At 33.0% G+C, this 24,702-nt stretch overlaps 6 protein-coding genes and 1 long non-coding RNA gene across 9 annotated transcripts; 2 read left to right on the top strand and 5 right to left on the bottom strand.

Moving 5' to 3' along the window:
- Positions 1-1,239: 1,239 nt before the first annotated feature.
- On the top strand, positions 1,240-5,154 carry LOC142227294 (kelch domain-containing protein 3). 2 transcript variants are annotated; one of them, XM_075297753.1, is made up of 8 exons: positions 1,242-1,580; positions 1,651-1,764; positions 1,820-1,955; positions 2,015-2,367; positions 2,424-2,570; positions 2,631-2,826; positions 4,139-4,291; positions 4,345-5,154. In XM_075297753.1, exons 2-8 carry the CDS (start codon positions 1,665-1,667, stop codon positions 4,406-4,408), a joined length of 1,149 nt encoding a protein of 382 aa, XP_075153868.1. In that variant the 5' UTR covers positions 1,242-1,580; positions 1,651-1,664; the 3' UTR covers positions 4,409-5,154. The 2 variants fall into 2 exon arrangements, with proteins under 2 accessions (XP_075153866.1, XP_075153868.1); XM_075297751.1 differs by having other exon boundaries at positions 1,240-1,580; positions 2,424-2,826.
- Positions 5,155-5,895: 741 nt separating this feature from the next.
- Positions 5,896-8,118, bottom strand: LOC142227295 (betaine-homocysteine S-methyltransferase-like). The gene is made up of 3 exons (XM_075297754.1): positions 7,746-8,118; positions 7,113-7,690; positions 5,896-6,216 (listed from the first exon to the last, which is right to left on the bottom strand). Exons 1-3 carry the CDS (start codon positions 7,906-7,908, stop codon positions 5,968-5,970), a joined length of 990 nt encoding a protein of 329 aa, XP_075153869.1. The 5' UTR covers positions 7,909-8,118; the 3' UTR covers positions 5,896-5,967.
- Positions 8,119-8,377: 259 nt separating this feature from the next.
- LOC142227296 (transforming growth factor beta regulator 1) lies at positions 8,378-18,950 on the top strand. 2 transcript variants are annotated; one of them, XM_075297756.1, is made up of 3 exons: positions 8,378-8,601; positions 17,669-17,804; positions 17,863-18,950. In XM_075297756.1, the coding sequence occupies exons 2-3, from the start codon at positions 17,730-17,732 to the stop codon at positions 18,676-18,678; spliced, it is 891 nt and encodes a 296-aa protein (XP_075153871.1). In that variant the 5' UTR covers positions 8,378-8,601; positions 17,669-17,729; the 3' UTR covers positions 18,679-18,950. The 2 variants fall into 2 exon arrangements, with proteins under 2 accessions (XP_075153871.1, XP_075153870.1); XM_075297755.1 differs by lacking the exon at positions 8,378-8,601 and having other exon boundaries at positions 17,590-17,804.
- LOC142227291 (transcription factor grauzone-like) lies at positions 9,067-13,156 on the bottom strand. Its single transcript, XM_075297749.1, has 5 exons — positions 12,879-13,156; positions 11,979-12,823; positions 10,017-10,214; positions 9,563-9,951; positions 9,067-9,459 (listed from the first exon to the last, which is right to left on the bottom strand). Exons 1-5 carry the CDS (start codon positions 13,077-13,079, stop codon positions 9,137-9,139), a joined length of 1,956 nt encoding a protein of 651 aa, XP_075153864.1. The 5' UTR covers positions 13,080-13,156; the 3' UTR covers positions 9,067-9,136.
- LOC142227290 (transcription factor grauzone-like) lies at positions 13,500-16,717 on the bottom strand. The gene is made up of 5 exons (XM_075297748.1): positions 16,501-16,717; positions 15,600-16,447; positions 14,449-14,646; positions 14,002-14,393; positions 13,500-13,781 (listed from the first exon to the last, which is right to left on the bottom strand). The coding sequence occupies exons 1-5, from the start codon at positions 16,621-16,623 to the stop codon at positions 13,504-13,506; spliced, it is 1,839 nt and encodes a 612-aa protein (XP_075153863.1). The 5' UTR covers positions 16,624-16,717; the 3' UTR covers positions 13,500-13,503.
- A 198-nt stretch (positions 18,951-19,148) lies between the features above and the next one.
- tank (EI24 domain-containing protein tank) lies at positions 19,149-21,626 on the bottom strand. The gene is made up of 4 exons (XM_075297750.1): positions 21,419-21,626; positions 21,061-21,365; positions 19,848-20,522; positions 19,149-19,792 (listed from the first exon to the last, which is right to left on the bottom strand). Exons 1-4 carry the CDS (start codon positions 21,431-21,433, stop codon positions 19,432-19,434), a joined length of 1,356 nt encoding a protein of 451 aa, XP_075153865.1. The 5' UTR covers positions 21,434-21,626; the 3' UTR covers positions 19,149-19,431.
- Positions 21,627-23,484: 1,858 nt separating this feature from the next.
- Positions 23,485-23,992, bottom strand: LOC142227292 (uncharacterized). The gene is made up of 2 exons (XR_012719821.1): positions 23,756-23,992; positions 23,485-23,698 (listed from the first exon to the last, which is right to left on the bottom strand). It is a non-coding gene; the product is annotated as an uncharacterized LOC142227292 (long non-coding RNA).
- Positions 23,993-24,702: the final 710 nt, after the last annotated feature.

The following is a 24,702-nucleotide window of genomic DNA, read 5'->3' as shown; positions in this document are numbered from 1 at the left end:
ATAATGGACTTCACATAAACCCTAGTAAATCAAAATTAACTATTGTGTCAAAAAGAACAATACAACCCTCGATTGAATATCCTGTGAAAATTGGTAGTAAAAACATCGAACACGTTACAAAGTCTAAAAATTTGGGTATACTTTTTAATGACAATTTTACATGGAATGATCATATTTGCTCCACGTCTGGGAAAGTTTTTGGAATGTTACGTACATTATATCAAACTCAATACTTTACAACTCAACATATAAGAGAACTACTGGATGTCGACTCTATGGTTGTGAGGTGTTTTCCTCCTGTGACGCTAGGAGCGGGTAGCGCCTTGAGTCCGTCTACAATGCGGTTGTGCGATATGTTTATATGGAGTCGAATTTAAACAATTGATGGACATACGAATTCTCATACTATTGCATAAAATTATCTATACCGAAAAACCTACATACCTTTATGAGAAACTACGATTTGGAAGAACTAACCGGAGAATCCTCCTAATACCTCAACAACACCAACTTCTAATTTCAGAATGGCACTTTTGTCTCACAGCATGCCGTCTTTGGAACTCTTTGCCTTCATCAATACAATTTATTCACAATGCTAATATGTTTAAAAAGTCAATTTACAGATTTTACTCTCAATAGTCTGCCTTCTTCATTAATATTGTTGTCTTTTTTGCACTTTCATTGTTAATGTTTTTTTATGAATAAAGTCGTTAATCTATGGAAACGTCTTTTAAGTATTATTTTTTATATACTTTATGGTATAAATTGTTTAGAATTGTAACGCTACCACATCAAATCACACATTGCAATCAAAAGATTATAATATCTTATTGTGTGTGAAACAAATAAAATTGATATTGTTGAGTTGGTCTAAGTGTTCCTTAAGTATGATAGCAATTTGAAATTAATTTTTAATTTACTCTTATGTTCTTTTGTTAATAAAATTGAATTAAACTAAATTGGTTTAAGGTACAACAATTTTTTGCCACTGTAGATTGTTATAACATAAAATATTTAAAGAATCCCGAAAATGTCGGATATTCCGAAAAATATCCCGGAATTCTAATTTTGTAAATCCCGAATCCGAATCCCGGGATTTTTAAAAATCGATCCCGAATGACTGCCCTAACGAAAACTAAATACTAAAAAGGCCTTAGAACAGGCCTCAGACGGCGAGAAAATTTCGTGTGAATGAACGGCGTTCATAATATTATTTGTGTCGTCGGCTAATATCTGCGTCGGCTCCAGAGTTACAGGATAACAAGAACTTGTCAAGAAGAAACTGTAATTTTTCTATAAATTCAAAGATACTAAGGACACGATCTGTGATTGCATATAAGAACGACTAATTATCAATTCGCTGGAGATGGTGCGTTATCTAATATAAGACAATAGCGGCTGTAGATTGGATTTTTTATCTACTCTAAGTATCAAGTATAAATAATTGGTTGGAGATTGGATTGAATTGGAGGTGATTGGATTATTATCAACATAAGACTGAAGGGCTGAAGGTGACCCTAAATTCCAAGTTCCATTTCCAAAATACACATTTCGGAATTCGGTGCAATAACGTTTAATTGGTACGCGTATATGTTTTACGACCTTCACATCGTTTTGTTTTGAGTCATGTCATTGTCATCCTATTTTTAGGGAAATTGAATATTATGCGTTGGACAGTTCATTTGGATGGTGGGCCACGGAGGGTTAATCATGCTGCAGTGTGTGTGGGGGATTACATATTTTCATTTGGTGGTTACTGCACAGGTTAGTTCTAAATGTTTATTTTTGAAGTGTGTCCTAAAAGCATCTGGTATTTCAGGGGATGATTATCGTTTCAGTGAAAGTATCGACGTTCACGTCTTAAACATGCAAACATTGAGGTGGACACTTTTACAACAAAGAAGAGATGAAAATAATGGTAGTATATTAAAATATCCTGACGTGCCATTTCAAAGGCAGGGTTTTATTTAAAGTGTAACTGATAGATCAAAAATAAAAGATTACTTTCTAGCAGGTATGGTCACACTGCGGTAGCTCACAAAGAAAAAATATACATTTGGGGAGGTCGAAACGATGAAAGCCTCTGTAATGTTCTATATTGCTTCGATCCGAAAACATTGAGTTGGTCTAGACCACCTGTAATTGGAGCAATACCAGGAGCGAGAGACGGTCACTCGGCATGTGTTATTGACGACTGTATGTACATATTTGGGGGATTTGTTGAAGAAATAAACGAATTTTCATGCGATGTACACGCTCTTAACTTTAAAACAATGGAGTGGCGATATATTCAAACATTTGGTGTTCCTCCATCATTTCGTGATTTCCATACAGCAGAACATATCCATGGTCGAATGTATATATTTGGTATGTGTATGTGTGGCATATTCCCTATTTATTTACTTATTTTTCTATATTCCCAGGCGGTCGCGGTGACAAGCACAGTCCACATCACAGTCAAGAAGAGATTTATTGTCCCGAAATTGTTTATTTAGATCTTAAAACAAAAGTTTGGCATCGACCATCAACGACTGGGAAAGTGCCAGTTGGTCGGCGAAGTCATTCCATGTGTAATTATAGCTTAATATATTATATGAAAAACTTCGTTTATTTAAATATTTCCATTGCAGTTATATACAATAATTTAATATATGTTTTCGGTGGCTACAATGGCCTATTGGACCAGCATTTTAATGATTTATATACATTCGATCCGAAAGCTAATTGTTGGAATCTTGTAAAACCGCATGGGAAACCTCCAACACCGCGACGAAGGCAAGTTGGAATTGTTAGAAATAAACGATTATTTCTATTTGGTGGTACTAGGTAAGCAGACTTAATTTAACAATTAAATTTAAAATCTGAATAAGGTTAATGTTGTATACATGTATCAAAGCTTAAGGTCAATAAGCTTAATGGAATTTGGAAAACATCTCTCATGTAGTTTTTCTTTCGATAATTATTAATGGAATTTTAATTATGCTTTCCAAAGTCGAGAGAAAAGAGCACCAACATTTTAGGAATTATGGTCAATTTACAACGATACACGAGACAAGTTGGAATGTTATCTTTGTAGAATTCACAAATTCTAAAAGCCAGAATTATCCAAGCAGATGAAAAGAAAACTAAAATATAATATCTTATGGATTTGTGGACTAAAGAACTAAACACATTTTCATCAAATATTTCATTTTATTAGTTGCAAAACTTAAGTTTTTAAAACCTTATGTTTGCTTTTAGTTTTTTTTAATAGAAACGGAAATGTAATTTAATGCTGTTAACTGTCTAAAGAATCACAGATATATATGTTGTCTTTTTTATCAATAAGAGCACTATCTACTTACCTATTAGCCTCTATAAGTCCTAAGTGGAAGTGTGGTAACGCACACTTCCCGTTTTACACACAAAAAAATTTCACGAACAATTTTCCAATTAAAATTTTAATTGTGTTTTAAAAAATATTCAATTAAAAATTTAATTGATTCAACAAATTTTTTAATTGAAACAAAAATCAATCACAAATATAATAGTATCAATTAATTTTTTAATTGGATCAATTAACTTAATTGGCCTTCAATTAATTTTTTAATTGATACTATCATTTCTGTGATTGAAGACATTTCAATTAAAAATTAATTGGATCAATTAATTTCGTGATTGAATCAGAAAAAAATTTTTTTGTGTGTAGGAGAGAACGTTTCCAGTTTTGGGTCTAAGTATTTGGCATCACAACAAATCAAATACAGTGTTGAAAATTATTACCAAACGGAAAAGAGCCAATTATGTGGGGAAGTTTTTCATATAAAAAACATATTATTCTGCACAGTTAATCTTCCATATACATCCAAATGAAATATATTTTCTGGATTATGGCCATGCAGTATATATTGATAATTGAATCATTGATCATGAAGACATATAAAAAAGCTGTTGTAATGTTTAGTGAATATTAAAATATCGTTGTTTTTAAATTACGTTGCAACTGAAAACTTATACAACAAATATAACATTATAAACATTACTTTATTACAATAATTAATAATAATATTATTAATTGCTAACATTATAATCCCCTTGATGTTATCATATGATTTAAAATCTTGTTAATACTAAAAATATTAAATATTATGTGTTCCAGTCCCTCTCCTCATGCTACTGCCCAAGAACAGGCATTCCTTGTTGATAACAACGATACGAACGTACTTGATTTTGAACCCACTTTGAAAACCTTGGCAATACTAGCAGTTGTGGAACATCGGATTGATACCACATGGTTACCCAGAGAATTAAGGTAAAGCAATTGATATACGGTATAATACTTTTCTTTTAAATATCTTTTTACAGACTAGAAATAAAAGCAATGACTCAACCGAACTCTATAAGTCGACCTATAAATCACGCCGGCTGAAAAATAACAGTCATCACAAACATCATCTAAAATGTTACAAAGAACCACACACACAAAATTTTAAGGCATTTACAGCTGAACTCTGAAAAATGGAAGAGTTTTTATTCGGCTTTAAGATAAAAAGTATTAGCTCCACAAATATATTTTATTTGCATACGAATTCGTTATAGTAACATGCAGTATGGCCGTTTTACAAAGCAAATAGAACAATTGCACAGTTTTCTATATACATTAATATATGTGATAGAATTTTTTGAGATTTTTTTTTTGAGAGCAATAATAATTTCTTCGCGGAAAATCATAAATTTTGGTAAATTTAATTTTTGATTCTTAAAACGAAAAAAAAACGCAACGCAAGGTTTCTTTACAAAATGAGGTCATTTAATTAAAACTTTTATAAAATGGCTTCCAAATGCTCCGTCAAGTGGCATGTTCTTTGCAGAGTTATGTAAATATTTTGAAGCAAGTTTAAGTTTTCAACAAAAAGTTTCTATTTAGGAAAATGTTGCGTCTTAAGAAGATTGGTTTTAAAGGGTGCACCGTCATTTTAATGATTTCTATACAAAATACTTTGCAATCTATAATAGAATTGATCTAATGCACATAACATTTAGTTTCTCAAAATTTGTGCAATCCCAAACATAAAGATACGTAATATTGATTACAAATACTTACAAATTGCCCTGCCAACATAGTAATTTATTGTTTGTTTTATATTTAATAATAAAATGTATCAATTTAAATAATCTCATTAGAAATTTTTATTTCATATAGAATGGCAAATTGGAGAATTTAATCGCACTTGTCTTCGATCCAACATTGTGGCTTTAGTTATTTCTGATGTTATGAGACCAATTTGTTGAATCGAAATCTTGTCCATATGGGATGAGCTTGTCATTTTATGAATTTTGTCAACAAAGTTCCATTAAAATACATACTAGATGACATCAAATAACAACGAAATCTTTTAATATAATTTAAAATTTCTGAGCACCAATCGTGGTTTATGGAAAACAAAATCATTATCGAAGTCCCAGAAAATACAATTTTGAAACCTAGTGACACCATGTGGGTTTCTTTTGAACATAGGATGAAGATTGATGTATACGACTAAAGATAGCTAAAATGAAAAAATTACTTAATGAACTATTATATACATATGTATGTAAACTTGTAGTATATTTATTTACCCCTACATCAGTGCTTGTGCGAGCTTGTTTTTTTTTTCTAAGTTAAACCTCATGAAAGAATATCATCAGACATGTGATGAAAGAGTATCAACACTGAATTTGTTTGATACCGGATGATATCGGATGATACTTAAAGCATCAGCAATAATCGGTATTTCTTTTAAATTTGTTTCTTCAAATTTACTACATTTTTAGCAATCAACATCTGTTAAGACCTCGAGCTTCAAATGAAAACTATTTTATTATTTTTTAAATACTAACAACTACATTCTGCATTTGCAAAAAATATTACAAATCTTTCGTTCTCTGTGCTTCAAATTAGCGCTTATATTTTTCATGTTTCAATATAATTCGAAAGAAATTACTCTTTTAAGATATATAATTTTCCACACATTTCCGTATTTCCAAAATATCATCTGGATACACACGACAACATCCACCTATTATTCTAGCACCTAAACTAATCCATTCAGGTACAAAAGTTGCAATTGGTACACATTTATCTTGCCCAATCCAACCCCGTTCTGCATCGAAAATTTCACCTTTGTTACTATAGACGATGAAAGGCGGTTGGCCAAATCCTTTTGAATGTACAGATTTTAACAACTTCGTCACAATCTAAGAAAAAAAGTTAATGAACGTTTTTAGTTATAATCGTTTACAGGGGGAATATTTATTTAATCTATATATTTCATAAAATATGATTAAAAGGGACCGAATATCATTGCATTAAATATAAATATCTAAGACATTTTGGAGAATAATTTGGGTATAACTAAACGCAAAAGTATAAACTGAAATGAAGTTATAATGTTTAGGATTCCGTCATTACTTCTGCAAAGAAAAATTATTCACTATTTAAAATTTTACCTTATTTCTTTGTAGCGGTAGATCGCAGCCAATAAAAATGGGTATTAAGTTCGAGTTTAGCTAAATTCGTCATTTTTTACGATTACTTTTCTTGAATCCATTTTAAAGAATATAAACTTTGTGAAAAGTTAGATTAGGTATAGTTGCAGCCCAATATTTCAGGCTCAATTAGAGTATTCAGTCCATTGTTATACCACAATGGTGAACTTCTCTCTTATCACTGAGTGCTGCCTGATTCGATGTTAAGCTCCATGACAAGGGACCTCCTTTTTATAGCCGAGTCCGAACGGCGTTCCACATTGCAGTGAAACCACTTAGAGAAGTTTTGAAACACTCAGAAATGTCACCAACATTACTGATGAGGGTAATCAATCGCTGAAAAATTTTTGCATGCTAACCATTGCACCACGGTGGCACCCCCTTGGGAAAAGTTGCAACAAAGACTTGTAACTTTACACTTTTTTCATACAGTTGAAGCGTAACAGCAAACCAATTTTTTGTTGGTCGAATTAGGTAGATCAGGTAATATACTGTAGACTACTCACTCCATTGCATTGAACTTCACTCTTATCACTGAGTCCTGCCCGATTCTGTGTTTATGTCAATGACCAAGTTAATTATGTTGCTTTACTTGTAATCCTTACCTTCGGATTGACACAGTTTACTCCGATGCCAAAAAACGTATCATCAATACTTCTACTGGGACCGCAATTTTCTTTTATCAAATTCCATATTTTAATGCAAGCATTTGCGAAATTATCGCCATTAGCTATATGTAAATCGTCTTTGCATTGAAATGAAATCCAGAATTTAATGCCGGGATATTCACTGAGTAACATTTCTGTAATTGCTTCGGCTTCCATTTGACACGGCATAGTTTCCACTGCCAGTCCATCCACTCCTCCTTCTAGTAAGGCTTCGATGCGTACCCGGTGAAATTGCTTCATATCGATCTTTGACATTTTACTTGCATATCCTCCATCATATTCAGATCCATCATTAAGCACAGCCCCATAAGGGCCAACAGACCCTAAAATCAGAATAGGCTCAATGACGCCCTCAGATGTTTGTATTTTTTTTATATATTGATCCCTGGCTTCTTTTGCTAGTGCACAACTTTTCTTTATCAGTTCCATACTTTGTTCTCTACTGAGATTTAAATGCTTCATAAATCCTTCCACACTTGATTGGTAAGTATTTGTCAAAATAATTTGGGCACCATCTTTGTAACAATTCGCATCAGTGGTTTTGTTTACTTTTGAATATGTTATACTTACTTTCCAAAAAGTCCAAATGGGTTCGTATAACCGCAGATGGATCTTCCAAATCAAAGCGCGAACCCCATAAAGGGTCTCCATCTATTTTGCCTGTGACATACTTCGATAATTGAGTTGAGAATCCTCCACTTTTCACTAAAACTTGTTTTTTTATTTCAGCCATAAATGCATATATTATATCTCCCGCTGCTCAAATTTATCGATTCCCAAAAAAGAAAGAAATTCGAACAATATAATGGAAGTGTAATGTGAATGAGGTATAAAAAATAAACGGGATCCTCTCCGTAAAAAGATGTCTTTAAATAAAGATTAACAAACGAGCATTGCTGTTGTGCTTTTCTGACGTACAACAGCTGACAATTTTGTTTTCCAAATTTGCATTAATTTGTTCTTCACTAGAACGAACAAAGTTGACAGCACTACTGTGGGCAAAAAGTGAGGTGAATTTGCTTGTAAAGGTGTTGATGTTAGCCATAATTACGGTCATTTTATGTTGAAGTTCTAGCTTAAACTTCCAATTGGCATAATTTTCATTGTTAAGTTTTTTCCATTTTTGCAAAAACAAAGACTTCTTTAAATTTACTTTAGTTATATTTATGAACACAAAAATTAAAAAGCTATTTCATATTGTTTTCGTACTCAACAAAAGATTTTAACGATTTTCTATACACTACGTTTTAAGTAACCAATTAAAAATATCAAGGCATCCATCTCTCAGTCGACACTGGTCTAAGGGTCGTTTTTACTGGATGAAAACACCAATTTATTAATAAAAATCCTAAAAAGCTGGAAATTTAACATATTTAGATTATTTTTCGGAATCACGAAAGACCCGGGATTCAAAATAAAAATCCAGGTAAATGACACAACACTATTCGCAACCGAAAAAGCCTTACTGTAATTGATTCCCTTTGTAAAGGTTGGTGCTAGGGCTGGTAATTGGGATTATTATTCATTTGAATGAAAATACATATAAATTTTCAATCATTGCTTTGGACCATTCCCCATAAATAAAAACAAAATTTGCCGAAAAAATTATAATTTCGTTACCCCAAAAGACTATATTAAAAATACAAACATATATATATATGAAGACGATTATATTTTTTTATCAAGGCTTTATGGATGGAAAAGATCCAAGCCATTATAGTACTTACCTTAAGAATAAAATATCTACATACCGGGCTTTAACATAAACATTCTTATACAAGGAAATATCAATTGTTGCCCAAAATTGACTGTTTAATCATTTTTCCCTAAGGATTGTATCAAGGTATACTCTGAATGTCCACTCATCGGTGCAAAGACAAAACAACATTCCTTGATGACTTTTTTTCAATTTTTACTTTCTATGTTATGTGCGAAAATTTTGTATACTACATTGGTATAAACTAATTTACATTATTATATATAGACATCTGCTCACTTGGAACGTTTATTTTATCCGTAATATTATCAATTTCTGTGTTAATGTTTGTTAAATCATTCATTTTACAGTTTTGCTTTGTGTTTGCAACGTCGGTTTCGGTTTTGCTACCCTCTGTTTTCAATGTTAATGGTTCAGATTTTATTTGGTCGCCCAAATACCCAACTCTTTGTCTCTTTTTTCGCGCTTCTTCAAATTCCACAGGATGGACGTTTTTCCTATGAGAATGCATGTTAGCATTTGAATTGAATGTTTTCGGACAATGCGGGCATGTGTACAAAGCAGCTCCTATAAAGAAAAATATATGTATATAAATATATGAGTTTCCAATATTTTTTATTAAGTAAGAAAACAAAAGCATTTAAACTGGTAATTTTAATAGCAATCTAACCTGTATGGGTACTTAAATGTTCTCTAAGCGATCTTGGCCGTTTGAAGCGTTTTTTGCAAAATTCACATTCGAATGTTCTTTCGGAACGATGAGCATATTTTTTATGGCTTTCCATGGCATCTCGACTGGGAGACACTTTATTGCATATGTCACAAACATGCGGGGTTTTAGGTTGCATATGGCGCCTTTTATGTTTTCTTAACGCATATTTATCTTTATGCCAAGATCCACATAAGTCGCATTGCTCTCTTGCCCGTCCTTCTTCATGCTCCAACTGATGACGTTTGAATGCACTTGGACCAAATATAACTTTTGCACATATATCACACATTCTACCTCCCTCGCATGGCTCTTTATTATGTTCTTCCAATTCTGCTAATGTTTTATATCTGTAAAAAATAATGTTGTTTGTAAATGTTAAGTAACTATATTAGAGAATTGTGTAAACCCCAACCTTCTGTTACAAGTTTTGCACTGTTTGAAACGGTCTTTGTGTTTAAATGTTCTATGCTGTTCCAATAAGTATTTTTTGGCAAATTTTTTGGGACATTCATTACATAGAAAAACCTTATCTTCTTCTTTTTGATGTTTGATGAAATTATGATTTCGCAGTGATTGGTAGTCCGAGAAAATCTGATTGCACTCGTCACATCTGAAAGATAGCATATTATCATTTTATGATTCATTATTGTTGTAAAAAATACTTTTTTGTAATTTTCTATTTATTTATTATTTTTTTGTTAAATTAAAAATATTGTTCCCACGGGATCCTAATACCTCCCCATGGGGAACACTTCTCTATAAAGACCCGTGTTTCATAAAAACGTTCAATGTTACTTTTCTATGCTAGTTATTTTATAGTCAGTACAGAGACCAATGCAAAAAAACGGCACTATCAGCACACTGTGCAGCAGAACATCACCACCCCGATATAGAGAGAACGCGTGTGCTACAGTGTGAGAGTAACTATAATAAGAGACTAACACTGGAGATGTTACACATTCTCAACACACCAACAGAAAAGAGAATGAACTATAAGACAGACATTGACAATTTGGCGCAAAGCTACAGGAATCTGATCAGAAAAACAAAAGGGCGGAAGAACAATAGTTAGTATGACAACAGATAGTCTTGGGCAAAATCGTTCACCGTAGTGATTCGGACTCATCGTTCCTTTTGTACAAAGGAACTAGTTCCTTCAAATCGTTCCTTTTCGTTCCGGACTTGTATATTTGTCATCACTGTCATCTACCAAAGACAGACATTACATTGTTTGTTTACTTAGTGTAATGAAGTTCGTGGTCAATTGAAAGATACAAAAATATGGAAAATTGAGTGAAATTACTTCAAATAGTTTATAGTAATATAGTAAGAAAAAAATTAAAGGAATGGAAAATTTAAGGAAGTAACTATATTCAGGAAGCCAAACTCTTTGGATGGATTTTTGGATTGAATAATACTATACTCTGCGCAAAATTATTCATTGCAAGAAATTATGATTTTTTTGTCAGAATAATTTTCCCGATGAAGTCTTTCAATGAAAAGACGAAATATTGAATAAAAAAATAAATTAAAAAATACAGACCTCGAGCTCGTTTCAATCAACAATTCATTAATTGAAAAATCAAATACAGGTCGAATACAATAAAAACAAGTTTATAGTCAGAAAACTTTTTCCGGCATTAAAGTAAAAATATGCTTAGTTTTCCGTATTAAGGTGGGTATTAAGTTCGAGTTTAGCCGCTAAAATCGTCATTTTTTCATGATTAATTTTCATTTATAATCCATTTTAAGGAATACAAAATTTGCTTTGGGCTATTCCTCATCAAGTTATAATAAAATTTGCAACAAATATGGATAATTTTATGCTTTTTACTGATTTAGTTTTCACTTTACCGGCTAAACTCGAGCTTAATACTCACCTTTAAAGTTAAAGGTTTGAAACCAACAACAAAATCGTTTCTTAGAAATTTGTATAATTAGGATTTACGTTACATGCTCTTTTAGTTAAACCAACCAAAATAAAACTCAAGAATGTGTTACAAAACATTTACACATTACTGAATTATACTTTAAATTTTGATAGAATAAATATTTTTTTAATTCCTTTACGGCCATTTTCATGTAGCACCGTTAGGCTTTAACTGCCAATTAACAGAAAGTAAATTCCAAATGTGTTCTCTCCGGTTAACTTTAACTGACAAATTTTCGGCAGTTAAGTTCCTAACTGTCATATGAAATATATACGCAAGATGGCAACTATGCCCATAATACGGTTTAAAAATTCGTTAGTTAACGGAGCACTAACGGAGCTTCATGAAAATGGTCGTTAATGTTTGTGTTTAAATCGTCTAACATTTAAACTATTATTTTTTAAAATATATAATTTATTTGGTATCGGATTTAAACCACTTACCTATAGCAATTCGGGTCAACATGATGCCGTATATGTGCGAGTAAATTCGCTCTTTTGTTGAACTTTTTATCACAACACTTAACGTAACCATTTTCAATATTGTGTTCGATGCGCATATGACTTTTAATACCTGCGAAATTATCGACAGCGACATTACATAAATCGCAATGAAGGCCCATGTATTGTGAAATTTCATCGTCAAATGACTTCATTTTCATTTTGTATGCGCTTTCCTCATCTGATTTTTTGATAGTTTTCGCTTTAGCGTTTCTTGGTTTAACTGGCTTGGTCTCATCGCATTCGGATTCGGGTGTATTCTCAACTTTCCGTTTCCTCCCCCTTTTTTTAGGTTTGGCTTCTTCTGAGTCTGTTGGTGCAATTTTATCACTGCTCTTTGTCCTTCTAGAACGTATGGACTTTCGGAACTTTTCATTGTTTTTAGTTTGCCCATCCGTGTGTCCATGGCTGGGAGACTTCAGGCATTCGGTTTCGTCGAATGGATCAGAATGTTCATCATAATTATGAAAATCGTCGCCCATATCACATGTATTGTCATCATCACCGTCATCATTGTTACATGCTTCATTTGGAGATTCCTTTACTACATGTTTGTTGGCTTCCATAAGTTCGGTAGAAAGTGGCACTTCCCGTAACACATCAAATTCGTCGGTTGGTTCATCTTTTCCCTCAAGTAAACCACAATCCTCACTTTTCACTGTTACAATCTCAGGCTCAGCGAAACGTCGATGTACAACTTCAACCATTTCATAAAATTCATGAAAATCGTAAAGTTTTCCCCAGCATGGGTTGCATATGGCCGAGAAAGCAGGATCATCTTTGCGAGGCTAAATATGGAAAAAATTAGAAATCCTTTTCTTACCATTTGCGTTCCGTACTTACTTCAAACCAAAAATGTTTTGCTAAAATTGAAGCGACATACTCCTTGGAATCTTCGAAAATTTTTGTGATATTTTCTGAGTTTTGGAGGCATAAGCAGCACAATATCATAGCGATATAATGCTGAATTGAAATTTGTAATAAAATACTTGAAAAAATTTTGTTTGTATAGTTTGTTTTGCACAACTTCTTCCCAACTAGCATGCGCTAAGAAATGGTAGCCTAAGGTCATTTGGACGAATACACTGTTTTGTTATTGAAAAATCCAAGCACCAGATGTCTCTGCTAACATAATGACGTTCTAGTTTCCACAAAATCAATATCAATTGAAATAGAAAGTTTGTGTAAGTTTAAAACGAATATTAAATGCAGTGTTTTTATGTCATATTCATATCATTATGTTCATGGAAACCTCTTGTGCTTCAGTTTGCAATGACAAGGAACAATTGCTCGATTTCCTGGGTTATTGTGTGGAACAAGGTTCGTATACAATTTTGAACCTAAGGACGACAATGATTTGGTAATCTCTGCGGTTATTTTCCCATATTTTCTACTGTTTTTGTTTGTAACAGAAATTACAAAGAATTTAAATTCGCAGATGAAATTCAAATCTAAACATACATATTTTTTAAGATAAATTATGTTTATTTTCATTTATTGAGTTAATTGTTTCATTACATTCGGTTTTACATAAACTAGGCACTAAGTCTTTATCAGTTTTAGTTATGCTCAATGTCGACTTCGAAGCCTCTGTAGTAGAATTTTTATCACCCAAATATCCAACTCTTTGTCTCTTTTTTCTTGCTTCTTCAAACTCTACAGGATGGGCATTTTTTCTATGAGAATGCATATTCGCATTTGAATTAAATGTTTTTGGACAATAGGGACAAGTGTATAAAACAGCACCTAACAATAACGAAATATAAAATATAATTTAAATATAAAATTATTTTGGTAAAAAAAAAAATATTAAATAAAAGTTGCAAAAGCGTGCGCCCATATTCAAAAATCACTACAAAAGCTTTACGGAAAGAATTTCCTTAACAAAACTTAGTCTAGAGTTTGAATATGAGGAATGTACAAAATCGTATTATTGAAAATATGTTCTTCAATATTAGAAATTTACCTGTATGTGTTGTCAAGTGTTCCCTTAAAGAAATTGGCCTTTTGAAACACTTTTTACAAAATTCACACTCAAATGTCCGATCGGAACGATGTGCGTATTTTTTATGACTTATCATAGCCTCCCGACTCGGTGATAATTTATTACAAATGTCACAAGTATGTGGTGTTTTAGGTTCCAAGTGGCGCCGTTTATGCTTTCTTAAGGCATATTTGTCTTTATGCCAGGATCCACACAAATCGCATTGCAACTTGTGAGAATCGCTGCTATCATGTTCCAGCTGGTGACGTTTAAATGCGCCGGGACCAAAAATAACTTTGGCACAAATATCACACATAATACCTACAGCGCAGGGTTCCTTATTGTGTTCTTCGAGTTCCTCTATCGTTTTATACCTAGGAAGCGATATATTATTCATGTAGAAATATATTATAAAAATTTATTACATACCTTCGGTTACACATTTTACATTGTTTATGTTTGTCTTTGTGCTTAAAGGTTCTATGCTGTTCCAGAAGATATTTTCGAGCAAATTTTTTCGGGCATTCATTACATTTGTAAATTTTATCCTCTTCTTTTTGATGCTTGACATTTAAGTGGTTGCGCAATGATTGGTAATCGGAGAAGATCTGATTGCATTCGTCACACCTTTGAAAGAAATAGAGGAATAATCTTGTATAATAATTCGCACGAAAATGTATCGTTACAAGTTGTGTTAGATACATTTCCTTTATTAAAATGTATTTTTAAGGAAGATGCTTTAGTTTTGAATTCATTAGAGTATCTAGGCAATGAAGTTATAGACAATTCAATTTCAATTTATTAAGACAATACGATAACCAAAATTAGGTCAATAATAGTGTACTGCTACTAAAATAAAGCAATTACATGCTAAAAATGTATTTATATTCTCGGTGACAAAGTTTTTTGTAGTTAAAGCGGTTCACTTCAGGCCAAACAAAGTTCGTTGGGAGCAAACGTGGCAACGGTTACAATGAATAAAAATGTATTTGTCTTTAAGGCAAATATCGGAGGAAATAATTATTTTTTTTGTATGCTGTTTTTATTTGTAATTATTGTGTGTAACAACTACCTACTTTAACTAGATTTCAACTGTCATTAAGTATTCAATGCAACTGTCATTAAAATATCAAATCCATTTATAGTAGATTTCGAGCCTAATGTGTATGGACTATAAAAGTTCTTTCACAATATTATTAAAAATTTCTTTTTAGGGGAGAAATATAGTTATATCATTTACTATTATATTTCATTAAATCCACTAAAAACATAAAAACAATAAAATAATAAAAGATTTATTAATGTGTAATCAAAATGCAATTTTAAAAACTTAAATGAAACACACTTTTTTATCATGTCTTTTTTTTTGTCGAAAAGTCAAATTTCACATATAAGAAATATACGTAACTCTTATTTATTAGATTTTAAGCTTTAAAACTGCAACGCACAGTGATAATACCAATGGGTATCGATTTTTGAATTTGAAACAGTACTATCGAATCTCTTTATTTGGCAATTTTTCATTCTCAGAGGTGTTTAGGCAAAATCTAGGGATTTCACATAATATTGGCATTACTCACCTGTAGCAATTTGGATCAACGTGTCTTCGGATGTGGTATAGCAGGTTTGCTCTTTTACTGAACTTTTTATCACAGCACTTTACATATCCTTCTATATTGTGTTCGTTACGCATGTGACTTTTTATTCCGGCAAAATTTTCAACAGCAATATTGCATAAATCGCAATGAAGGCCCATATACTTTCCAATTTCATCATCAAATGATTTCATTTTATTTTTGTAAGCACTCTCTTCGTCTGGTATTTTTGTTATTTTTTCTTTAGTTTTCGATTTCTTTGGTTTGTCTTCACAATTTACAGAGTCAATTAATTGTTTGGATTGGCGCTTTCGTCTTCTCCTGATTTGCTTGTATGGCTCCGATTTATCTTCGTCATCTTTAAGTTCCATGAATTTATTTGAATTTCTTGTCGGACGTTTCGTAGATTCCAATAAAGAAGATATGTTCGTATCAACTTTCTCGTCTACCATCATCTCCGTATCGTCAAATGGATCAGAATTTTCCGCATCCTCTCTTTGTAAGTCCATATCATTGTCGTAGTTATGGTCATCGTCAGTATGACTTGTACTGAAATTACATTCCGGTTCCATAGATATTGTATTGGAGGTTAATGGGGCCAGTTCCGTAGAAAACGGCACTTCTCGCAATTCATGCAAATCGACTTCCGGCTCGTCTTTGCACGCTGAGGATTCGTAGCGAATTAGGCCACTCTCATTTTTTACGCTCATAGTTTCAGGTTCGGCAAAACGGCGATGTACAATTTCAACCATTTCATAAAATTCATGAAAATCGTAAAGTTTTCCCCAGCATGGGTTACATATTGCCGAGAAAGCCGGATCATCTTTGCTAGGCTATGAATTGGGAATATAAGTGATTTATATTTCCTTCTAACAAGTATACTTACTTGGAACCAAAAATGCTTCGCTATAATATTACACACTCCTCGGCCCTCAGAATCCTCGAATACTTTTGTCGCATTTTCTGAGCTTTGTAAACATAAGCAACATAGCATTTTATTTATTTCCATTTCGGTTGTGAGTAACTACTCCTAAACATAAAAACTATCTTATCGTACTTCTTGTTAGTATATATTTTGTTTTGTAAAGCTTCTTCTCTGCAACGCACGAACGAATGATAACACAAAAATGGTTCTCCTTATTATTGTTTTCGTGACAAGCATATATTTAAATAGCTGCGTTCGGGTCCCATTAATTTTTCTCTGTATGTTGTGCATTCGCTACAAAAAGGGCCAACAAAACAGAGGAGGATGAAATAAAAAAGTTTGTTTTAACCCGGTGAAATACGAACTTAGTACCTGTCTTTACGCAGAGAGAACATTATTGGACCATGATGGAGATCCCTTATCACTTCGCATCTGAGCTAATACCTTTTGACACCAAAGGTTGAGTTACCATGTGTTAATGAGTCCGTTGATTTCTTTTGAAAGCAATAGTTTTGTTAGAGTGCTTCAAACTGAAAAATATCATCCATTCCATCAACGCCAAAGACAATTAAAGAGGAAGATGTGAATTGGGCATGTTGTTATTCTTTTTTCTCAAGAACCAGAGTTTAGTCCCATACATGTTCGATGAGAAGTTGAAACTTTTTTCGGTTTCTCTTTTCATTTTGCATTCGTAACAAAACCTATTTCACTTATTTTAGCAATTTTTTAACTTTTAAAAGAACAAAAGCACTTCATGAAACATTTAGTTAATGATTTAGTGCAATCGACACAAAAATTTGCGGAAACTTTTGAGAAAATAGCAAAATAAAAATTGTCTGCATCAAACCAGTAAGTTCGAAGCGCTTTTCCTACAAGTATGGGGCTAATCTCTGGTTCTTAACACTAACACTATCAAAGCCCAATTCACATCTTCCTCTTTAATTGTCTTTGATCAACGCACGGATTAACGCATGATATGTAACTCAACCTTAATAATAATAGATTCGCAAACAGGCCTATTAACCGAACTGAAAATTCTCCATTTGCTTTTCTTCTTTTTATTCGTAACATTATACACTTCTTTTGTTTTCTTTAAACAATCTCACACATTTTTTAACGCAAACTTTAGTGTCTATTGAAAATAGATACAACTTGTGTATCTGGAAATGTTGAATAACAGACGATAGAAAATGGCAACCCAAATTGATCAGAAGTACAAATCTAAATATAAAAAACTTAAGAAGCAAATTAAACAACTGGTTTTCGTAAGTATATTTTCGGTAATAGGGGCTCCAGAAAGTACTATGATTTATATCTATCTAGGAAAATGCATCGTTGTGTGATGATGTTTCTCAAATTCAAGTTGACTTGCAACTTGCAAGAGAGGAACGCCGATATTTGATAAAACGTCTTATGCGCCATGAAGGCTATGATGAAGCATTTGACAAAAGTAATATTGAGGAAACCGCACCTCCAAAAACTCATGTACCCAAAAAGAGAGGCCCTAAAAAACGGACCAACAATGTAACTTCACAGGCAGATTGTGATGTGCTAGGAAGGCCTAAAATGCCAATTAACTTATGCAACGTTTTAATCCATTCATTGGGAGAAATACTTCCGGCAAACCCAAATTTTCACAATTCGAATTGGATATATCCGGTTGGATATGTAGCAACACGTATATACGCACACCCTAAGGATCCCCAAAGAAAGTGCGTGTTTACTTGCAAGATACTTAATAATACTGGAATGCCACAGTTTCAAATAATCCCAGATAATGACCTTGATAATTTGTTCTTTGGAGAGACTGCTAACGTTTGTCATCAATCTCTTTTAGAAACTCTAAGGAAATCACTTTCTGATCCAAATAAGTTGCCCTTGCGTGTTCAGGGAGAGAAGTTCTTCGGTTTAGCGAATCCTTTAGTCCAATCATTTCTAAAAATGGACCCATCTTTTAAACATTGTGTAAATTTTAAAGAATTTCCCAACAAGTCGGCTATGCCTGGATATAATGTTCCTGAAGAAAAAGATGACCCCACCATGTCCTGGGAGGCGTTTTCACTGATTACAATGTCGGCATACCACACAATGCCAGAAATCAAAGATGAACCACCAGATGAATTGTTTGATTTAAATTAGTATACTGACCTAGTGGACTAAATGTCAGTTGTAATCAATAAATATGAGGGACGACTTGAAAAAATTATTTGGCGAAAATATAAAGAAATATACAGAAGTAATTGTGTGCTAGTATTTAAAGTTTTGGACCTACAGAACATAATTTCCATTGAGGGGCTTCAAATCTAATTTCATTTCTTCTGTTTGTACTGTATAAAATGACACAATTTACGTTATTTTATATGAACAATTAAAAAAATTAAATTAAATAAAAAAATATGACAACCCAATAATTTATTCCTTTTGCTTCCTGCAGACGTAGTTTTCATTGATCCAGCTTTAAATTTTTAATGTATATTTTATATGTGAGCTCCGAAGGCTTCACTAAAAGTACATAATTTGACATATGCCATTTGAAAAAATTATTATAAAATAGTCGTTATGAAATTACATTGTGGCTTAGTAAATAACTAAATATTTTCATCAAACACTTTCGTTTTGTAAAAAGCACATATTTAAGTTTATTAAAAAAATCAAGTAAAAAAATATCATATATTGTTCAACTTAAAACATATTACTTTAATCCCATAGTACGCCAATTGAAAATGCTTAATTCATTCAAATTCCATTTGAATTTGCGGAATAACATCAAAATCAGCACACGACGGATTTAAAGCTTGAATATATATGCAAATAAAATTATACCTAATAACTTAAATGTAACACGTAGACCACATTGTATTTTGTAAATATACAGTCTTTGTCCATTTATAGCTACCTACGTTGATTATGATTTCTATTTTGAAGTACAGGTGGAGATGTATGTGTTGGCAAGAGAATACGACTACCATCATCTGCATATCGTATTTGGCGTTCCGGAGTTGGAGTAAAGCGGCCAGGACTGATTCTTGTAGGTGGTTGTGGATAACGGTATTGTTGTTGATTAGAATTCTCAACCTTGGCTTTCTTAAGTTCTTCTGTTGTTTGCTGACGATTTAATTGTTGACGATGCTGATGGTGGCGAACCTGTTTTTGGGGTACGTTTTTTGGATTGGCAGTCTTATTGATCTTGCGTCCACCGAATAATAGGTTTGATACAAAAATAACGGGTGAGAAGAGGCGTAATGGTGTTGCACTAAAAAAAATATTATGGTTAACGGAACTACTCTGTTCGTGAACTATAAACTTACGTTGTTCCAATAATTGGTTTGGCTTCATTGCCACTTAGTATGAACAAGGGGAAAAATATTGAAAAGATGCAGCTACTCACAATAGTTGATGATGACATACTCGTTAAAACTGTGAGAGGAACTCCGAAACCCAAAAAGTATGGCCAATTTATTTCGATGTAATTCAAACGTCTATGTAATTCCCATCCCATGTTAAACCATTTATATTCGAAAGCGTATAGTGAATACAGAAGGCAGAGGTGTATGAAACATAAAAATTCGCCAACATAGGGAATAGGCAATAAATTGACCAATTGACTCTGAACCAGAAATAAAGCTTGTACTACTAAATTGAACAAGAAATCAGCTACCAATTTACTGATGTTTGGTATGAGGTTGGGTTTCCCTTTCCGCACCTTGTAGGCTTCGTTTGCAATGTCGGCAAACCAAAGGGAGCTTACTATTTTGCTTAATAGAAAAATTGGTAAAACCCACATCATTCCAAAAATTATCGAGAGGAAAAAGGACAGCCAACCCCATATCATATGAAGATCTTGCGATTTATCACCATAACACCAAGTTAAAATTAGTTTTAAAGTTGGAAGCAAGATTCGCTCAAATAATATTATGCTCATCCAGGTGAAACCGCCATTTAGGGCACAAGACTTTAAGACTTGTTTTGCTATCTTTTTCTCCCTGAAAATAAAAAATATACAGATATGTAAATAGAATATTTAGACGAACCAAAATTATTTTCATCTCCTTGAAAATAAGAAAGTATGTATATAAATATAGAATAGAATATTTGAAGAGGAACAAAAACTATGAAAACACTATATGGGCCACTAGGCCTTTGTATTATATTGAATGAATAGACAAACAAACAAACAAATTTGCAATTTTGCATATACTATGTATGCTTTTAAATGCATTGATAATTTTTAAGGTATCCAGTACAGCAGTTTCACAATAACTGGTATGTCTGCGTTTTTAGGCTCAATCCTGTGACTAACTGTACCAGGTTTACCATTCGAAACTTTTGTAGAATACATTCTTGCAAAATTAGATGGGCGTTAGGACGTTACTGAGGCCACAATATTTAACATTTTATTCTCAAACTTACAAACATTTATATTATGAAAAACGGCCCTTATCACCAAACAGTTCATGCAAGTGGTTATAGATACTTCCAAGCATGGCACATGTAATTGTGATATGATTCTACTCATCTTACCTGAAAGGAATCGAGGGTTCCGATTTGTTTTCTTTCTTAGCTAAAGTATCCAATCGCCTCTCATCGGGATTCTGACTGCTTCTTGCCAGAACTTCACGATGCCGTTGCTCTTCGTACATTGCAGATGCAGATGATGGCACTGGAGAAGGGCTCCTACGCATCATTCGATTGCATTCGTCTATACGTTGTTGACGCTCGGCTTCCTTCTCAGCATTTTGTCTATGAATTTCAGCATCTATGTAAAACACCAAAGCCATACCTTTGATACTATCCCATAAGCCATAGAAAAATCCTAAAATGATGAGCTATACAAAGTATTAGCAAAGATTGTACAATTTAAAAAGACTTTAAAATTCACCTTAGCAGACTCCATTTGTTGGTCAAAAAGACGAAAAAGTATTGTGTGCAAATTCGATAAAAATTACTATTGTGTTGTGGGGATGGTACCCAACTTTAAAGTTAAATAACTTAATTTGTTAATATAACTTAAATTTGATGCTAGTTAATATCAGACGTAGTGGGGTTACAAATTCCAATTTTGCGTTGTTTTGAAAAAAATTTTATAAACATGGTACTGTCAAAGTAACAGCTGTTTAGATCCATGGTACAATTATTTGTAAGGTAGCCTAAAAGGCCCAAAAATAACAAGAAAAATATAAAAACAGCTAATCACAATGTCAGTAAAAAGTAAATAAACAAATCCAAACATATTTGTTTGAATCAAAGACAATATAAAAGGAAACTGTGGAATGGAGTGTGTGTGTTAGTACCAGAAACCAAAGATTAATGTCATACTTTTAGAAAGGCGCTCCGAACTTACTGTTTTGATGTGGACAATTTGTATCTATTCATTTTCTCAAAAGTTCGCCAAAATTTCTGTGTCGATTACACTCAATCATTTATAAAATGTTTCCGAAGTGTTTTTGTTCTTGTAAAAGTTAAAAAAAGAGAAACCGGAAAAACATGTATGGGACTAATCTCTGGTTTCTCGAGAAAAAAGAATAACAACAAGCCCATTTCACATCTTCCTTTTCTATTGTCTTTAGATTGAATTCTATCTCACTAATGAGAACTAATGTTATGGAAATAAATTTTGAGTGAAAAATATTCAACTGTGTCCCTGCCAGCATTTCAAAGTTCCATTTCATCCTCATCGCAACCACAGACTCGCAAATGACACTACAACAGTCGCCAACTTTGATGCGGGAAGCATATCAAAAAGTTCAAAATTTACATGCCATGTATTTTGCCATCACTATTCTTAGAAAAGCCAATTTATATGTGGTGAAACACCAAGCGCGACTAGCTTATTATAATTTATTTAAATAGAAACGAAAATGAATTGCTGAAAACATAGTTATTACGCTTAAAATTGTGAAAGGTATATGGTGAACAATTTTCGACTTTGTGATTGTTTTTTCAGATATTTTTCCAGACACAATGCCTCCATCGAGAATAAACAAACGGCTGATAGGCGCTGCAACATGTAACTTGCTACGTATAAAACACCATCGTTCTTTTATTAAAGAAAAAAGTTATGTTAAATGTGATGAGATAAACGGAAAAATGTTATATTTATAAGAATTTATAAATGTTTAATCAAATTAATAAACATCTACACAATCGTGTTTTACTTAACCATAATGATTCTTTTACAACCACCCTAAAGTGCACTTTTTCTGATAGTTTGAAGGGGCTCTTATTGGCGTCGTCCTAAATTGACACCTAATAATTGCACTGATGAGAAACTTTTTTGTAGTAACTTGGCGTGGTACGACTTCTCAATAGTGACGACGCTTTTCCGACGATTTTTTGATGTCGTATACGATTGTTTTCGACGTAGTGGGGATTCTCAGTAGTGCCGTTAAAATGTTGGCAGGGTTGCAACTTCCCTGCCAAGGCATATTAAAGAGGTAAAGTCATGCAATCAGGTGACTAATATCGACATTCATCTTGTCAAAGGCTTTGTTTACGTTTAGTATTCAACAATGTTGATGTTTTATATATGCATTCAACAATACAACAACACTACACATGCACAAACACAACAACACTACACATACAAACAAAACTTGAGTGATCTGCCATTTCAGTTTGACATTATTAATATCATGGGGGGGGGAACACACGCTTGCTCGTGACATTACCTTTAATTAATATGCCTTGCTTCCCTGCCAACATTTTTTGAATTTGGGGACTCTTTTGAGAATCCCCACTACGTCGAAAACAATCATATACGACATCAAAAACTCGTCGGAAAAGCGCCGTCACTATTGAGAAGTTGTACCACGCCAAGTTACTACAAAAATGTTTCGCATGAGTGCAATTATTAGGTGCCTTTATAGATCAATTTAGAACGACGCCAATAAGGGACCCTCCAAACAATCAGAAAAAGTGCATTTTAAGATAGTTGTAAAATAATCATTGTGGTCGAGTAAAACACGTTTGTTTAGATATTTATTAATTTGATTAAACATTTACAAATTCTTAAAAATATAACATTTATACCACTATCACATTACATTTAACATAATTTTTGGCATTAATGATGATGTTGAGTTACAAGTAGCGAGTTACATGTTGCTGCGTCTATCAACCAGTGTTTTTATTCCATGGAGGCAGCGTGTCTGTAAAATATCTGAAAAACAATCACTTTATTCCATTTGGAAAATCACCAAATTGTTCACCAATATACCTTTCACAATTTTAAGCGTATAATCTATGTTTTCAGAACTTTATTTTCGTTTTTATTTAATTAAAATATAACAAGCTGGTTGCGCTTGGCGTTTCACAAAAAATGGCTTTTTTAACAGTAGGGATGGCAAATTACTTGCATGTACTTTTTGATGTACCTTTTCATGATGGTTGAAGTGACATTTACGAGTCTGTGGTAACGATGAGGTTGAAATGGAACTTTGAAATGCTGGCAGGGTTATAAATCAACATAATTCCTTTGTTAATGCGCTTTATGCGCTTTACAGACTATCAGTTATTCCGGACGGAATGTCGGTGTTTGTAAAGAATCTTACAGTGTGTCGGATCGATACGACTTGTCGGCGATGAGTAAATAATCGGTAAATGTGTTATCGATCCCATAAACATGCAGCAGTATCGATTATGCCTTCGGACTTAACTTATATTGTGCACAATATATGGGATATGTTCGACACGAGCACTGTCGTCCGGAATAACTGATAGTCTGAAAAGCGCATTACAGACTATCAGTTATTCCGGACGGAATGTCGGTGTTTGCAAAGAATCTTATGCGCTTTACAGACTATCAGTTATTCCGGACGGAATGTCAGTGTTTGTAAAGAATCTTACAGTGTGTCGGATCGATACGACTTGTCGGCGATGACTATATAATCGGTAAATGTGTTATCGATCCCATAAACATGCTGCAGTATCGATTATGCCTTCGGACTTAACTTATAATGTGCACAATATATGGGATATGTTCGACACGAGCACTGTCGTCCGGAATAACTGATAATTTGTAAAGCGCATTATACGGCATTCTAACCAAGCATTTTTTGGGGTTTGAAATGTTTTCCCTTTATAAGCACTTCAAAACGAATCGTAAAAACGTTATTTTTTCACGATTACTTTTCTTTAATAATCCATTTTAAGGAATACAAACTT

Source organism: Haematobia irritans, chromosome 2 (assembly GCF_050003625.1).
Source record: "Haematobia irritans isolate KBUSLIRL chromosome 2, ASM5000362v1, whole genome shotgun sequence".
Lineage (NCBI taxonomy): Eukaryota > Metazoa > Arthropoda > Insecta > Diptera > Muscidae > Haematobia > Haematobia irritans.
Note: the sequence above shows the minus strand (reverse complement) of the source record. Positions and strands in the feature narration are given on the sequence as shown.

Excerpts from the sequence above, each read along its gene's own strand:
- LOC142227291 (XM_075297749.1), bottom strand. The coding sequence starts at position 13,079 with ATGCTAGTTGGGAAGAAGTTGTGCAAAACAAACTATACAAACAAAATT. Across the intron at positions 9,952-10,016 it reads TGCAAAACTTGTAACAGAAG|ATATAAAACATTAGCAGAAT; the intron begins GTTGGGGTTTAC and ends TATTTTTTACAG. Across the intron at positions 9,460-9,562 it reads ACATTTAAGTACCCATACAG|GAGCTGCTTTGTACACATGC; the intron begins GTTAGATTGCTA and ends TTTTCTTTATAG.
- LOC142227290 (XM_075297748.1), bottom strand. The coding sequence starts at position 16,623 with ATGGAAATAAATAAAATGCTATGTTGCTTATGTTTACAAAGCTCAGAA. Across the intron at positions 14,647-15,599 it reads GTTGATCCAAATTGCTACAG|GTGTGACGAATGCAATCAGA; the intron begins GTGAGTAATGCC and ends TTTCTTTCAAAG. Across the intron at positions 13,782-14,001 it reads ACACTTGACAACACATACAG|GTGCTGTTTTATACACTTGT; the intron begins GTAAATTTCTAA and ends CGTTATTGTTAG.
- LOC142227296 (XM_075297756.1), top strand. The coding sequence starts at position 17,730 with ATGGCAACCCAAATTGATCAGAAGTACAAATCTAAATATAAAAAACTT. Across the intron at positions 17,805-17,862 it reads AAATTAAACAACTGGTTTTC|GAAAATGCATCGTTGTGTGA; the intron begins GTAAGTATATTT and ends ATATCTATCTAG.
- LOC142227294 (XM_075297751.1), top strand. The coding sequence starts at position 1,665 with ATGCGTTGGACAGTTCATTTGGATGGTGGGCCACGGAGGGTTAATCAT. Across the intron at positions 1,765-1,819 it reads ATTTGGTGGTTACTGCACAG|GGGATGATTATCGTTTCAGT; the intron begins GTTAGTTCTAAA and ends CTGGTATTTCAG. Across the intron at positions 2,827-4,138 it reads TTTCTATTTGGTGGTACTAG|TCCCTCTCCTCATGCTACTG; the intron begins GTAAGCAGACTT and ends TATGTGTTCCAG.
- tank (XM_075297750.1), bottom strand. Across the intron at positions 20,523-21,060 it reads GAACCCTCGATTCCTTTCAG|GGAGAAAAAGATAGCAAAAC; the intron begins GTAAGATGAGTA and ends TTTTATTTTCAG. Across the intron at positions 19,793-19,847 it reads AAACCAATTATTGGAACAAC|TGCAACACCATTACGCCTCT; the intron begins GTAAGTTTATAG and ends TATTTTTTTTAG.
- LOC142227295 (XM_075297754.1), bottom strand. The coding sequence starts at position 7,908 with ATGGCTGAAATAAAAAAACAAGTTTTAGTGAAAAGTGGAGGATTCTCA. Across the intron at positions 7,691-7,745 it reads CCATTTGGACTTTTTGGAAA|ATGGTGCCCAAATTATTTTG; the intron begins GTAAGTATAACA and ends ATTGTTACAAAG. Across the intron at positions 6,217-7,112 it reads TAAACTGTGTCAATCCGAAG|ATTGTGACGAAGTTGTTAAA; the intron begins GTAAGGATTACA and ends TTTTTTTCTTAG.